Here is a 14,584-nt window from a genome sequence, read left to right as displayed (position 1 = left end):
TTGTTTCCTTTGGATTTAGGTCCTGAGTAGGGTTCCCACAGGTTTGGGGTAAGAGACGTGGAGGCTCCTATGGTGAGCAGAGTAGCAGTAAGAGATGGAGGTTGAAAAGAGGCTGAATTTCTTTGGATGGGGACCGGGTGGGGAGGGGGGAGCAGAACCTGACATTAGACCCACCCCAGGGCTCGTCGTTTGTGCTTCCCTCCTCCTTTCCCCTGGTCCTGCCTCATCTGCTCCATTTTCACATTGATTCTCTCTCCATTCTGCTTTCTCCAGGGAGCCCCATTTCGGAAGCCAACTGCCCCCGGGGTCTTCCCAGGGCACTGGGGAGGGCCGAGGCCGAGGCCGACCATGCCCAGTCTGCTGCTGCTCTCCGCCGCGCTGCTGTCCAGCTGGGCTCAGCTTCCCGCCGAAGCCAGCTCCTGGTGGTGAGTGAGAGGGGCTGAAGTCCTTCTCTACAACCTACGCCTCCTTTGGTAATTAAATGTGGAGAAGGGTCACCGTGTATTGTGATCATTCCTTTATTCTTAGGAATCCCAAGGACTCTGCTTTTATCCCAGAAAAACTAGGACAGCTTTTTCTCTCACACGCCCCCAGAGGTAAAGGTTCACCGAGAATAAAGGATTAGTTGGTTTGGTTTTTCCTCTGATCCTGTCCGCATCCCTTTTTCCTGAGCCTTCCTCCATCCCCATGGGTTGTTAGAAATAGCTCTTGTGTTGCTCCTGGATCAATAAGGATATTGATTTTTTTTTTTTCTGATGGGGGCAAGGAGAATAGAATTCTTATTTTAGAAGTCTGATGACCAGATGAGAAATTAAGACATATGCAGGACCATGTGTGGCTTTCTTTTGTGTTTTTAAGACTAATGTCATTGGCAAGTCAACATGGAAATGGCAGCTCCGCCCCCCCCCCGCCATTTTGCGTGATCTGTGCCCCGCTCACATTTTTATTCTGATGGCAAATTTAACTGAACACTTTACTATCTCTGGTAGAGGACGAGCCAAAGGGAGAACCCGAGGACTGAGAGAGTGGGGTAGGGGTTTTGTGGGTGGGATATGGAAGCCAAAACATTTAGATTCCGTTGTGATGTATGAAAATCGGCTTCTGTTTTCAAGGCATAAGGCAAGTTCTAATTCAAGGAATTTCTGGCTTTCCATCACATACCCTGCACTTGGGCTAAAGTGAACGAATCACCCCTACCCCTCAACCAAGTCATGTGCTCTCCTGTTGAGGTTTGGCTGTTTCTCTTCTCTGCCCTCTCTGTCACCTTCTCTGCCTGCCCTCGCCCTCCTCCCCCTTTAAGACCCGGTTTCACACCATCGCCTTGTAAAAGCTTCTCTCCAGCTGTAAGAGCTCTTTCTCTATCTGCTCACTGTCGATACGGAAGTTCAAGTCGGCCTTTGACATCTCACGCGTCATCTGTGGCCGCGCCTCAGGTGAAGGCAGGCGCTCTGTTTCATCAATTTTCCTTTCTAAGCCCTTAGTACAGGGCCTCATCCACAGAAAGAAAGCACTGGATAAATGTGTTGAGTGAATGACTTAATGCTGCACACAGCATGTGCTCACTCCTGGGCCTTCTCTCCCCTTTCTGGATCTCCACTGTAGGTCATTAGCTATGAACCCGGTGCAGAGACCCGAGGTGTTTATCATCGGCGCCCAGCCCGTGTGCAGCCAGCTTCCCGGGCTCTCCCCCGGCCAGAGGAAGCTCTGCCAACTGTACCAAGAGCACATGGCCTACATAGGGGAGGGGGCCAAGATGGGCATCAAGGAGTGCCAGTACCAGTTCCGGCAGAGGAGGTGGAACTGCAGCATCGTGGACAACACGTCCGTCTTTGGGCGAGTCATGCAGATAGGTAAGAGGCACTGCTTGGCTAAAGGAACTGGGCTCACCGGCCTGGCCACAACGATGCTCTCTCAGGACTCGCACGAGAGCCCGCACAAGTGCCAGTTCTCTCAAGGCATGGAAGCCACGCGCAAGGAGACAGGAGAGCCCTTGGGAAGCAGAGTCTCAGATGATGTGTGGGCCGCACAGCACCCGGCTCGGCCAGTGCTGTGCTGCCAGCCTCGCCCTGTTTGGGGCAGCCGGCATGTGCCCCACTCCAGGAAGGTGACAGGGCAGCCACTTTGAGTGACAGTGGACTGGCGAGCCTGCCCGCCGCCACTGCCCTTTGCCTCAGCACAGGGCAGCTCCGTGGTCCTGCTCCCATGGGCAGCATTAGGTAGAAAACCAAAAAAGTCTGTCTGGCTTTTGCCTTTTCTACTTGGACCCTGAGAGAGATGGAAACTTTGAGCCAATTGCTGATAGCTATCATTAACCTGACGCAGATCCAGTCCTGGCTTTTTCATTCCAAAGGAGATATGTGTGAAAGTGGGGGAAGGGGACAGACCCAGAAGAAAGAAGAGAGGCCACCTCTTCCCGGATTCCTGTCCCTTCCCCTCTCCCACTCGGACTCTCTCTCTTGGCTGCCCTATTGCTTGGATGGAGGTGTGATCTGGGGTCTAATCGTTTTAGGCCCTTTTGAAATGCAATCCCCCCCTCCCTGGCAAGAAATTGAGAAATCCGGCCCTATTCTACTGGGTCTGCTCCCCAGGGCCATAAAAGGAAGGTGTCGGAGCACTGTATTCTCCTGTCTGCCCTTCTCCCAAAGAAGTTTCTCCTCCAAGGAATTACCTGAAGCTGAGTTTTTCCCAAAGAATGCTTTTAGCAGCAAGCAGGGTGTTTGGAAGGTCCCTCCCTCCTGACCTCTTTCCCCGATGCCCTTTGCCCCATATTGACAAGTGAGGACCAGGGGAAGGTATGCTCTGAACCTTTCTGTTCTCTTCCTTCCTTCAGAATTCACTCAGGGTCCATACAAGGAATGCTCATGTGTTTCTGCAACGGTCTCATCTGGCAACTTTCCTAAAAAAGAATGGACTTGGGTTAAGTGGGAATTGTTCTTAATTTATTGATTCTTCTCAAACACACTTAGTATTTGATAAAATCTTAGCAGCACTGCCTGCTCTGGGTTCTGGGAGAGGAAAATAGGACACCCAGGTGTAGAGAGAGGCACCCACTAATCACTCTAAGGACACTCCTGTTTCTTTGGAACCTAATGTGTGCCTGACATGGGCTAGATCCTTTTTGTGTGTCATTTTGTGTGAGTGAAGGCCAAAAAGTGAGCTTTGCTTGAGAGAAAGGAGTCAGCAGATCACTGGGTGTGGATTCACTTGGGGGAATGACCTGCGAAAGCAGACCCTACCTTCCTCTCGGTACCCTGTTCTGTCACAAATGGAACCCTCCGTTGCCACCTTTCCACAGTTTCTTTTTGTAGCTTCCCTGCAGACTTATGCTCCCCAGGAAGCTAGCTTCCGTTCATCCCCTGGGGCCCAGACTCACCAGGAGTCTTCTCCCTGCTATCTTGCGGATGACTTCCAAGAAAGTCCTGCCTTCGTTGAAGCTGCTGCAAGAGTCCACCAGCAGAGGGCAGCAGAGTAGCTTGGAGGGAGCCACTGGCACTGCACCCAGCCTACGTCAGGGGAACATGAGGCACCTTCCTGGCAGTGGGTGTGGAACAGAGACAGAGAGCGTGGTACTGGAATGTTATCTCCTTCTAGAGGATAGATGCCAGGTCTCTTTAGCAGCTCCACGGCTGCTGGTTTCTTAGCCTTTATCCTTGAGATGGTTTGAGTTTCCACGCGGAGTTGTTTCACATATAGGGAAGCTCCCCCCTTTGCTTCTCCATTCTGAAGCCCTGCATTATGTCTTGTTTGCTGAGAATAGCACTATAGTCGGTACTAAGCAGGCTTGGCAGGGGACTCACATGCTCCCCGTGAATGCAGAGATACCCACACTCAGTGCCTAGTGATGCCCCCAACCAAAAGAGGCAGAGTAATTGCAAGGACAGCTAATCCACCTGCGGACACACCGGGATCTGAAACCATCATGGCAGAGCACGTAGTGGCTGGGCTACAGTTTTACACTCAGTTGCATGTATGGTGTTTTGAAAGGCAGTTCTTGGGGGAGCGATTCAGCTCTGAAAAGCATGTTTTCAAAAAAATGGAGGAAGGAATCAGACATGTGTAGCCTGGAAGAAACACAAAAAGCGTATCAGTTGTTTTCGAATGCTGAAGGGCTGTCAAATGGAAAAGGATTAGACAGCGTAGCTCCAGCGGGTGAAGTTCCAGGGAAGCATTTTTCAACTTACTGTAAGAAAGAACATTCTGGTGAGTAGAGTCATCAATAGATGATGGGATGGGTTGCCTTGAAAACCCAGCCTGCTTCCCTGAAGAATGTGTGAAAGGAAGACTCACAGTGGGTGGGATGTCATCGAGCTGCAGATCAGAGGCTCCTTCCTGTCCCAGAAGGCCCGGTCAGGGGCTTGAGGCTCCATTTTAGCAAGATTTCTCAGGGATGGCTCCCTCAAAGAAGGGCCTAGGCCCTCCTCCCTAGCAGCCCTTTGGTCACCCTAGCATGCTGGCTGCTCATTCTCCTACTCTGACTACCCTAGACTAGATAAAGTTCCTGGTCTCTGGCAGCGGTTTCCGCACTGACTCACATGTCGAATTTGATGGCTGAATGATGAGTGTGACTTCCTGCATCACCTGGGTTTTCTTGCATGGCTCCTGGTCCACATCTGACTAGAAGCTGAGCCCTGGTTACTTGAGAAAAACTGACTTGCCCGGTCCGGTCTGGTTGCAAGCTTCACCGTGTCCTGCCCAGACAGTCGAGAAGTAGGGCAAAGTGAGAGATCACTCTAGACCTATCGATGAATGCAGACTGCTTCCCTCTCCACCTACCAACACAGGATTATGGCATGTCTGCTTCTGACCACAAGACTCAGGAGAGGAGGAAATGGAGAACAGAAGATTCTGCCTGGGTAGTCCCTGAGATCAAGACTGAATCTCAGATTCTTGCTAAGAACCTCTCCCTTCTCTTCCATACCCGAGGTTTTTAAATTTTTTTTTTAATGTTTATTTATCTTTGAGAGAGAGAGAGAGAGAGAGAGAGAGAGAGAGCACAAGCAGGGGAGGAGCAGAGAGAGAGGGAGACACAGAATCCGAAGCAGGCTCCAGGCTCTGAGCTGTCAGCACAGAGCCTGATGCGGGGCTAGAACTCAGGAACCACGAGATCATGACCTGAACTGAAGTCAGATGCTTAACCAACTGAGCCCCCCAGGTACTCCTTCCATACCTGAGTTTTTATGAGTAGTTTTTATTATGACAGCCTCACCAAAACAGAATTCACATGCTGTGCAATCCACCATTTTAAAGAGTACAGTTCAGTGTATATTCAGAGGGTTGTGCAACCATCGCCCTGTCTAGTTCCACAACATTTTTGTAACCCTATGAAAAAACCTGCATATCCATTAGGAGTCCGTCTCATTCCCCCCTCCTTCTTCTGAAACCCTAGGCCATCACTAATCTTCTGCCTTTATGAACTTTCTTATTATGGACATTTCATATAAACGGGTACCAAATGCTAGGGGCACCTGGCTGGCTCAGTTGGTGGAGCCTCTTGATCTTAGGGTTGTAGATTCCAGCCCTATGTTGGGTGCAGAGGTTACTGAAAAATAAAGTCTTTTTAAAAATGTTAAGTGATTCACTTCGTATAATGATTCAAGGTTCATCCACATTGTAGCTTGTACCAGCACTGGATGACTTTGTATGGCTGAATAATATTCCACTGCGTGGGTGATGCCATCTAGTTTACCCACTCATCCGTTGATGGACAATATGAGCTCTTTCATATTTTGGCTATGAGGAATAATGCCTCAGTGAGCATGCATGTATAAGTTTTTGTGTGAGTATGTTTTTATTTATCCTGGATATATCTTAAGAGTGGAATTGCTAGGGGGCGCCTGGGTGGCTCAGTCAGTTAAGCATCTGTCTTTGGCTCAGATCATGGTCTCATGGTTCATGAGTTTGAGCCCCATGTCAGGCTCTGTGCTGACAGCTCAGAGCCTGGAGCCTGCTTCGGATTCTGTGTCTCCCTCTTTCTCTGCCCCTGTCCCACTCAGGCTCTGTCTCTCAAAAATAAATAAATGTTAAAAATTTTTTAAAAAAGAGTGAAATTGCTAGGTCATATGGTAATTCTGTGGTTAACCTTTTGAGGAGCTGCCAAACTGTTGTCCAAAGCGTAAGGTTCCCACTAAGATGAAGCGAGCATTCCAGCTTCCTCATATCCTCACCAACGTGTTACTAGTACCTTTTTTTTAAGCTTTTATTTTTTAAGTCATCTCTACCCCCATTGTGGGGCTTGAACTTACAAACCTGAGATCAGGAGCCACATGCTGTACTCACTGAGCCAGCCAGGCACCTTACTATTGCTTTTTTGATTATAGTCATCCTTGTGAGTGTACTGAATCTCATGGTGATTTTGATTTGCATTTCCCTTTTGGCTGAATATTATTTTTTTATAAACATTTTTATTGAAGTGGAACATAACAGAAGTTTATTGTGGCTTTTTAAAAAAGTTTTATTTATTTATTTTGGAGGCGGGGTAGCGTGCATGCAAGTGAGGGAAGGGCAGAGAGAGGAGAGAGCAAATCCCAAGTAGGCCCCATGCTCAGTGCAGAGCCCATGCTGAGCCTGATGTAGGGATTGATCCCATGACCCTAGGATCATGACCTGAGCGGAAATCAAGTTGGATGCTCAACCGACTGAGCCACTCAGGCTCTCCTACCTCATGTGAGTTTTTAAGTGGTTCACTACAACAATCTAGAGGAATATAGTTCAAATTTTCTACTGGGAGTGATCTGGATATTTGGAGGGACCGTGTTGAGGGTCCTATAGATGTGGTTTCCTGGTGCTCATGACTTGGGAGGCAGTGTGGACCCCATGGAAGACAGAGAGAAACAGCTTGGATGATCCCGGACATTGTAATTCAGGTTCACTTCTAGCTACCATCTAGCTAGATAATGGCAGCAATAAAAAAGACAGATGCATGGCCCGTCGAGTGGTGAGAACTTGGTGTCTGTGAGAGAGAGGTTTTTGCTAAGATAGAGTCTTACTATTGGTCCCACGATTTCTACTCTGTCTCGTCCTCTTCGTCCCACACGTTCTACAAACTCCTTAATGCCCACTCTCCCCCCCACTTAAGTCTGCCTCCTGGGAATCTGCTGGCCATGCACCCTTCCCTGGAATGGATGTTAGTGTGGGCCAAAGCTGGAGGGATTCATTCTACTGTGTGTGTTCACAGGGCAGGGGAGGCAAATCTATGCTCATTATCAAGAGCCGTTTCTGACCATCAGAGCCATGGGAAGTGAAAGTGCTTCTCCTGACGTTGTTTCCCCTGGGAGCGACATGGCCCAGGCGATGGTGTTGGGTCCAGGAGAGACGGAAGGAAGGGAGGGGCCGCCCAGAGGGCTGGCATCCTTCACCACCTCTCTTGCCTTCTCTTGCAGGGAGCCGGGAGACGGCCTTCACCTACGCGGTGAGCGCGGCAGGCGTGGTGAACGCCATCAGCCGGGCTTGCCGCGAGGGTGAGCTCTCCACATGCGGCTGCAGCCGGACAGCGCGGCCCAAGGACCTTCCCCGGGACTGGCTGTGGGGTGGCTGCGGGGACAATGTGGAGTATGGCTACCGCTTTGCTAAGGAGTTCGTGGATGCCCGCGAGCGGGAGAAGAACTTCGCCAAGGGATCGGAGGAGCAGGGCCGAGTGCTCATGAACCTGCAGAACAACGAGGCAGGTCGGAGGGTAAGCTGGCACTCTACCTCCTCTGCACACACCGTGGGGTCCCTGGCTGTTCCTGGGCTGAGCCCCAGCAGTGGTCTGGCTGTGAAGAAGGGGTTAGGTGTGACCATGATGACTTACCTACCGTGGCTGGCCTGGATGCCTACATTGGTGACCATTTCACAAGGCTCTGTTTCCCAGTGGACACATGCCATTGTAGTTTTTATAAACCTTGTTTATTTTTCACAGAACATCTGTCCCTGTGGGACTTAGGAGGCGCCTTGTCATCAGGATTCCAGGCACACGAAGCAGAGTTCTTGTCTTGAATGCCCTTCCTTTGTAACATGAGCAGACAGGATGGTGGGAAGTTGAGGCCATTAGACTTAGCCTAGGGTTTATGATTTGCTGGAGGCTCAGGTAAAAGCAGAGCTGACTTTTAAGAGCTGCTGCCATCTGTATCCAGAAGCCCATTCCAAAAACACATGCGATTGCTAACGTCACACATAGCATCTGTGCAAAGGGTGCCGTGCATGAGTGGAATCAAGACAGATAACCACCTTCTCAAGGCGGTCTCGCCAGTCTGATGTGAGACGTGACTGTTGGGTGAGTCTCCGTTTTGGTGGAAACTGAAATGTGGGTTTTGAGGTGAGCGTGCTTCATTGCACCTGCAGAGCATACCTGGGCGATGGCTCTAGCTTTCCTTTGTGGTGTGCGGGGGACCATGGGCCTCCTCTGCCTATCCCTCGCTCATAAAGACCTCACCTCTAAGCACAGGCTCTGCCTTCCCTTCCCTTTGCTGCTCCTGACATGGTCTGTCTCTGCTGCAGGAAACCAGAGGGCTCGCTCAGGCAGAAGCTCTCTGTCTGCTGGTTCGGTACATCCTGTGTGCAGGGGAGTGTGGATGTGCATCCAGGTCTCCTCCTAGAGAGGCTGGAGGTCTGAACACTGGGTGGTGGGAGTCCCTCCTGGCCCAGGGTCATGGGACTGCAGACTTCTCAGGAAACCACACAGGCTTCTTTCTGAGAGTGCTGTCCACACTCAGGTCTGCATCAAGCCAGCCGCGAAGATACTGTAGTGAGACCAGAGGTGAACTCATTAAACAATGGGGCCAGCAGCATCTTGAAAAGAAATAAATTGAGAAATTTAATGTTGGTTCATTGGTGATTCAGCAATAGGATATGGATATATTTCTAAAAAAGCTTATCAATTTAAAAAAATCAACTCATGTTTCATAGGAATACATATCAAATAAATGGAATTGAAATGTCTTTTATATGAATTGGGATCTGTGATGTTGGCTTGGTGGAACGTGGTACGCTTGTGTAAACTGAGTATCATCAATAGTGTGATGTCCAGTTGAAATTAGAATTGGTTATTTGGCCAGTGTCTTTCTTGCAAAGCCCATGTCCAGAGGCTGTATCTGGGTGTGTGGGGTGGTCTTAATCTGTGGTGATGTTAGGAATTCAGGTTGTTGCTACGGTACAGACCAGGGCAGAGAGAGCAGCATTGTCTTAGATGACCTTCCATTCTGAGGGTGTCTCTGGGGCCACCTCCCTTCCCCATCCCCCAGGACTTTGTCTCTGTTTGGCAGTCTGCTTGCCAGTCTTTGGGTATCTACCATGAGAGATTGGTAAAAAAGGTTAAGGTCTTCATTTATCTCCTGAATGCCCAAATTCTATCCATTTTTCAAAATCCCAGGGGTGCCTGGGTGGCTCAGTCTGACTTCAGCTCAGGTCATGATCTCACGGTTTGTGGGTTCAAGCCCCGCATCGGGTTCTGTGCTGACAGCTAGCTCAGAGCCTGGAGCCTGCTTCAGATTCTGTGTCTCCCTCTCTCTCTGACTCTCCCCTGCTCACGCTGTCTCTCTCTCTCTCAGAAAACAAATTTTTTTAAAAAATTAAAAAAAAAAAGATCCCAGGTCAAACAGCACTTACTCCTTAAAATCTTCCCCACCCCCTATAATTAGTAGTTTCTCTGCCACTGAAACGCAGTAGAGCATTTGCTGCCTTTCTTGAGGTATTCCTTACTCTGCCTCATCTCAAAGGTTGTGGCTTCCTGAGGACAGGATTCCACCTACAGCTCTTTGAAAGAATGCTCGCTCACGGTGTCACTGTGCTTTACACGAGTGGGTGCATGCAAATGTGCAGAGCACAACTTCCATATTGCCTCTAGGAAGAGGTCAAATTCACGGAGGGCTGTTTCCTGTCTCTGCTCTGAGGCGAGGTGACTAGGCATTCATCCTAATCTGGGCTCCATTTTAGTCACAGTCTTGACCCCACTTCTGCTGGCTCCTCATTTTATTGCCCTTAATTGTTTGTTTGTTTGTTCTGGCCCTTATCTTGGCAACCCTTCCTTCCATCTGCCTTGTTTCTCACTTACACACCTTCCCCATCTTCCTCTGTCTGTCTCCCGGCCTTTGGGCCCCCTTCCTCCAGTCTCCACACCTCTTCCACAGCCTTTATCTCTCCCTTTGCTTCTGTCTGCTCCAGGTTGGGAATTCCTGTCCCTCTCTATGTTTTCTCCCCTCTCTGAGGAACAGGCCTCCGCCATCAATCACCATCTGAGGCCAAAGGTATTCACCTCCCACCTCCTCACACCCACACAAAAACTTCCTTAGGGAAGACTAAAATGGTGGCAGGGATCGAAAACTCCCCGCACTAGTATTCTACGATCAATTAAAAGATTTTACTTTTAAGTAATGTCTACACCTAACATAGGCTCAAACTCACCACAACCCCAAGATCAAGAGTTGCACACTCCACCAACTGAGCCAGCCAGGATTCCCCAACCAATTTTTTTTCTTAACAGAATATCTAGGATCCGACATGTTGGCCACAGAGTAAATCTTGGGCATACTTCGCAAGAAATTTCTCTTGGCCTTTCAGAGTCTCTAGTAACCCCGTTTTAGACATTGATGGCAAGAGCAGTGGGTTGATGCTGCCTTGTCACTCAAGGGCTTAAGCATTTTCCAGATAAAAGCTGCCTAATCCTTGTGACATTCCTATCAGTTACCGAGCTCAGTCACACCATTAGATCGTGCAGAAGAGGGACTTAGGCCTTTGCCAGGGGGCAAGATGCAGAGCCGAGAAAATGTTTTAAAACATTTGTTGTCTTTTTCAGTTAGCAGGAAAGGCCAAACATTGGGATTTCCCCCCCTTTGCCTGTAAGAGGAGCTTATATATATTATCAATAGTAAACTATTGAAAAATACAAACATTACAGTGTCTTTCTTCATAGACAAAGGGTGGAATGAATGTCTGCATAGCAAAGATCAGTGACACCCTTCCTCTTGGATTTGTTTTACAAAAGCTTCTGCTCTTACTCTGCAGAGTTTTCTCTGGCTCTCCTTTCCCCAAATGTCCCTAAGTGTTTGCTCCCTGTAGAGATGCTTATCCCGTTCCTTCCGTTGGTCATTTAGTGACAGGGTACACAGTTTTAGGCCCTTAATGTTGCCTCCATCCAGCAGCACCAGATGCCTGACCCCCCCTCTCCAAACCAAGGACCATTTCCAGAGGAATGTCAGGCCCCAGCTCAGACTGGGGGATTTGTTCCAGAAGAGGGTAATTGCCGACCCTGTCTTTGAAGTGCCTGTTGGAATGGGGTGTTGGTTCCTTTATGCCCTGGGCCTAGAGCTGCCAGCCAAGTGCTGGTCCTTTAACCTTGGAGGGGAGGCTCCTTCCTGCCCCACCCTAAGCCGTTTTTAAGCCCCAAGATTGGAGTGCAAAAGTGCTAGTCATCCTGACTCCCTTCTGGGTGGCCCTCACCAGATTTTTGAGCCTCTCTAGAGCTTCAGTTCCTCCACCACAAAATAGTGGGAATAATTCTACAGCAGAAAAAAAAAAAAAATCAGGAAGAGTTTTGACAATGGTAAGATGAGCTGATGATGGTTAAGCTATTTATTTCTTGCACCTGCAGTGGTCTCCACACAGTGCTGAATAAAGACACAATCTGGGGACTCTTGAAAAGAAATCCAAGAGAAACCCTTGAAAAATGAGCCCAGACTCGGTCCGTGACAATAGCTGTGGCATAAGAAACTGTTTTGCAGCGGGCTTGCATTTTTATCTTGCCATCTGTACACCCGGGCGTGTCTCCAGGGCTATTGGACACAACGCATCAGTGTGCTTTCATTGAAAAGCACTTTGTTAGCAGCTTTTTGGTCTACTCGCGCTTTGAACATTTTGATTTGGGATAGCCCAAGTTCAAATCCACTCCACATTGTTGTGGTTCAGTGGCTTCAGGGTGGATTTGTTTTCAAATAAATCACCCCTATTGGTGGGCCCACCAACCGGCTCTCGCCTCTCTGCCTCCACCTTCAGCGCCTCCAGGGAGTGTCTGCGGGCGCTGCGGTGCAAGGAAGCAGGCTTGTTCACAAATACTGGGTAGTGTGTAGCGAGGCTCCTGGGACTGAGGAGTTGAGGACCAAATGTTAACACAGAAAAAGGAACTGTTTAGTTCTTAGGGGATTTGGCAGAGTCAGAGAGAGCTTTTGGCTAACCAGGGCCACGCCAGCAGTTTCTGTGACAGGCTGGTAACACAACTGGATTTTTTTTTCTCCGATTGTACTCCATGTGATGCAAAAGCTGGACACTGTTTGCTGGTTTGTATTTGTTTGTTTGAGACTTTGGTCAAGATAGAAATATCCTTTGTTCCCTGATGGTAAAGATGACACATCGATCATAACAAGTTTCAAGGAATAAGAAATGGACGGAGAGAGCACCTGGGTGGCTAGGTTGGGTTAAGCATCTGACTCTGGCTCAGGTCATGATCTCACGGTTTGTCGCCTGCTTCGGGTGAGCCCCGCTTCTCTCTCTGCCCCACCCCTCTCTCCCCCTCGCTCACTTTTGACCTCTTTCTATCTGTCTCAAAAACACCCACACAGACAAAAAAGAAATGGACAAAGTAGAAAGGGCAGATGCACCAAATGCCATCCGTATAGCTGATCAGACACAGACAGTGCTCCTCCAGTGCTTTTCTGTGTGGTGCTCCTCGTATCTGCTTTTGATCTGGGTGACTGAGGATTCCGGAAAGACCTTTCTATACGTTTGAAAAACTACTACCCACCTCCCCAACCATTAGCCATCTTTGATATTTGCCCATGGCGCCCCCAGCCACCCTCTTGACATCTCCCAGCGGGATGCTCCTTCTCATTGCTTCTTTCTCCTCCCCTCAGGCTGTGTATAAGATGGCAGACGTGGCCTGCAAATGCCACGGCGTCTCGGGGTCCTGCAGCCTCAAGACGTGCTGGCTGCAGCTGGCCGAGTTCCGCAAGGTCGGGGACCAGCTGAAGGAGAAGTACGACAGCGCGGCCGCCATGCGCATCACCCGCAAAGGCAAGCTGGAGCTGGTCAACAGCCGCTTCAACCAGCCCACCCCGGAGGACCTGGTCTACGTGGACCCCAGCCCTGACTACTGCCTGCGTAACGAGACCACGGGTTCCCTGGGCACTCAGGGCCGCCTCTGCAACAAGACCTCGGAGGGCATGGACGGCTGCGAGCTCATGTGCTGTGGCCGCGGCTACGACCAGTTCAAGAGTGTCCAGGTGGAGCGCTGTCACTGCAAGTTCCACTGGTGCTGCTTCGTCAAGTGCAGGAAATGCACCGAGATCGTCGACCAGTACGTGTGCAAATAGCCAGCGAGGGCCCGCTCCTCTGGCCTCGCCTCTGCTCTGCCTCACAAAGTTTATATTATAGAAATCTATATAAATCTATTTTATATTTGTATAAATAAATGGATGGATGATAAATAATTAAAAGAAGAAAATGGAAAGGAAAAGCTTATTTAAGAGACACTGGAGACCTTTGAGGATTGAACTGGGCTGGTTCTCTATTCTGGGTGGGTGGAGAAAGAGGCTTCTCCCCCTCCCTCTGGTGGGGACTCGCAGTGGGTAGGGGATATTCACTGTCAGGCCACCACAGCCTTGAGGAGACTCATGGTGGTTATATGGAGAAGATGCTTTTGTCTGGAAGACTGGAGCCTTCACTGGGTGGACGGCCGCTCTGTGACCCCCGTCATTAGTCAGGAGTCCCTGTCCAAGGTGGCAGAACTCAGCTCAAACCATCACATCCTCACAGTCTTGTCCAAAAAACCGATCGTTTCTGTAAGAGGCCCGGTGCTTGCTTACCCTTTCATTTATGTGCACCCTTGCAAAATCCACAGTTACAGGAACAAGGACAGGTCCCATGTCATCTCTGACCGGTGACCACAAAGTAGACCCACACCTCCTCAGACTCCCGGGCCTGTCTTTCCAGTGAGAATTATTCTCCCTCCACAGTTCATTAGCTCCTCCACCCATTCCCTGTGCCAAGGGGAAAGGGGGTCCCTTGGCCTGACTTGTTAGGAGAGATGTGAACGGAGTATTTGTGTCTGAGCTGCAGAGAGCCAGGAGTGTAACTGGACCAAGTGAACATTGCACTGTGCTCCCACAGGGAGGGGCAGCTGGGGTGCTGCTGTCACTTCCTCCATCACGGAGGCCCCCACCAATGACAAGACGTGCAGCCAGGTCAGGCTCAGCTGGCCTGGCACCGTCTTTTCATCTCTGCCCCAGATGTACAGTTTCTCTCTGATATTAAATACCCTTCACTGGAGTTTCTCTCCCTTTCCTTATTTGGACATGCGCTTATGTTTGATGAGTCTCCTTTTATGTTTGATCTGATCCTTAGAACCCTGCTCCAGAGTGCATGTATGGAAGAGGGTAAGGACATGGAAACGTTTTAGAGCTCTAGCCTACTGGTTGGAGACAGAATAGTATGAAAATTAAGGAAGGTTATGCATTTAAGCACTCTCCCCAAGGGCTACCCCAAAGTTAAGTACTCATAAATGATAGCTATTAATAATACTATTATGAAAAAATATCACTATTATGAACAAAAGAATTCAGAGATTTACGTTTAAACCTCATGTATACCTTCCTTCTTCTTCCATTTTACAGCCCACCCA

General features: G+C 49.4%; 1 protein-coding gene across 1 annotated transcript; it reads left to right on the top strand.

Annotated features, from left to right (window-relative positions):
• Positions 1-273: 273 nt before the first annotated feature.
• Positions 274-14,232, top strand: WNT5B (Wnt family member 5B). Its single transcript, XM_039236290.1, has 4 exons — positions 274-425; positions 1,603-1,850; positions 7,380-7,672; positions 12,819-14,232. The coding sequence occupies exons 1-4, from the start codon at positions 349-351 to the stop codon at positions 13,275-13,277; spliced, it is 1,077 nt and encodes a 358-aa protein (XP_039092221.1). The 5' UTR covers positions 274-348; the 3' UTR covers positions 13,278-14,232.
• The last annotated feature ends 352 nt before the right edge of the window (positions 14,233-14,584 follow it).

This window comes from Hyaena hyaena, unplaced genomic scaffold (assembly GCF_003009895.1).
Source record: "Hyaena hyaena isolate Hyena2069 unplaced genomic scaffold, ASM300989v1 scaffold_108, whole genome shotgun sequence".
NCBI classification, from domain to species: Eukaryota; Metazoa; Chordata; class Mammalia; order Carnivora; family Hyaenidae; genus Hyaena; species Hyaena hyaena.
This window is presented reverse-complemented; position numbering and strand designations above follow the sequence as displayed.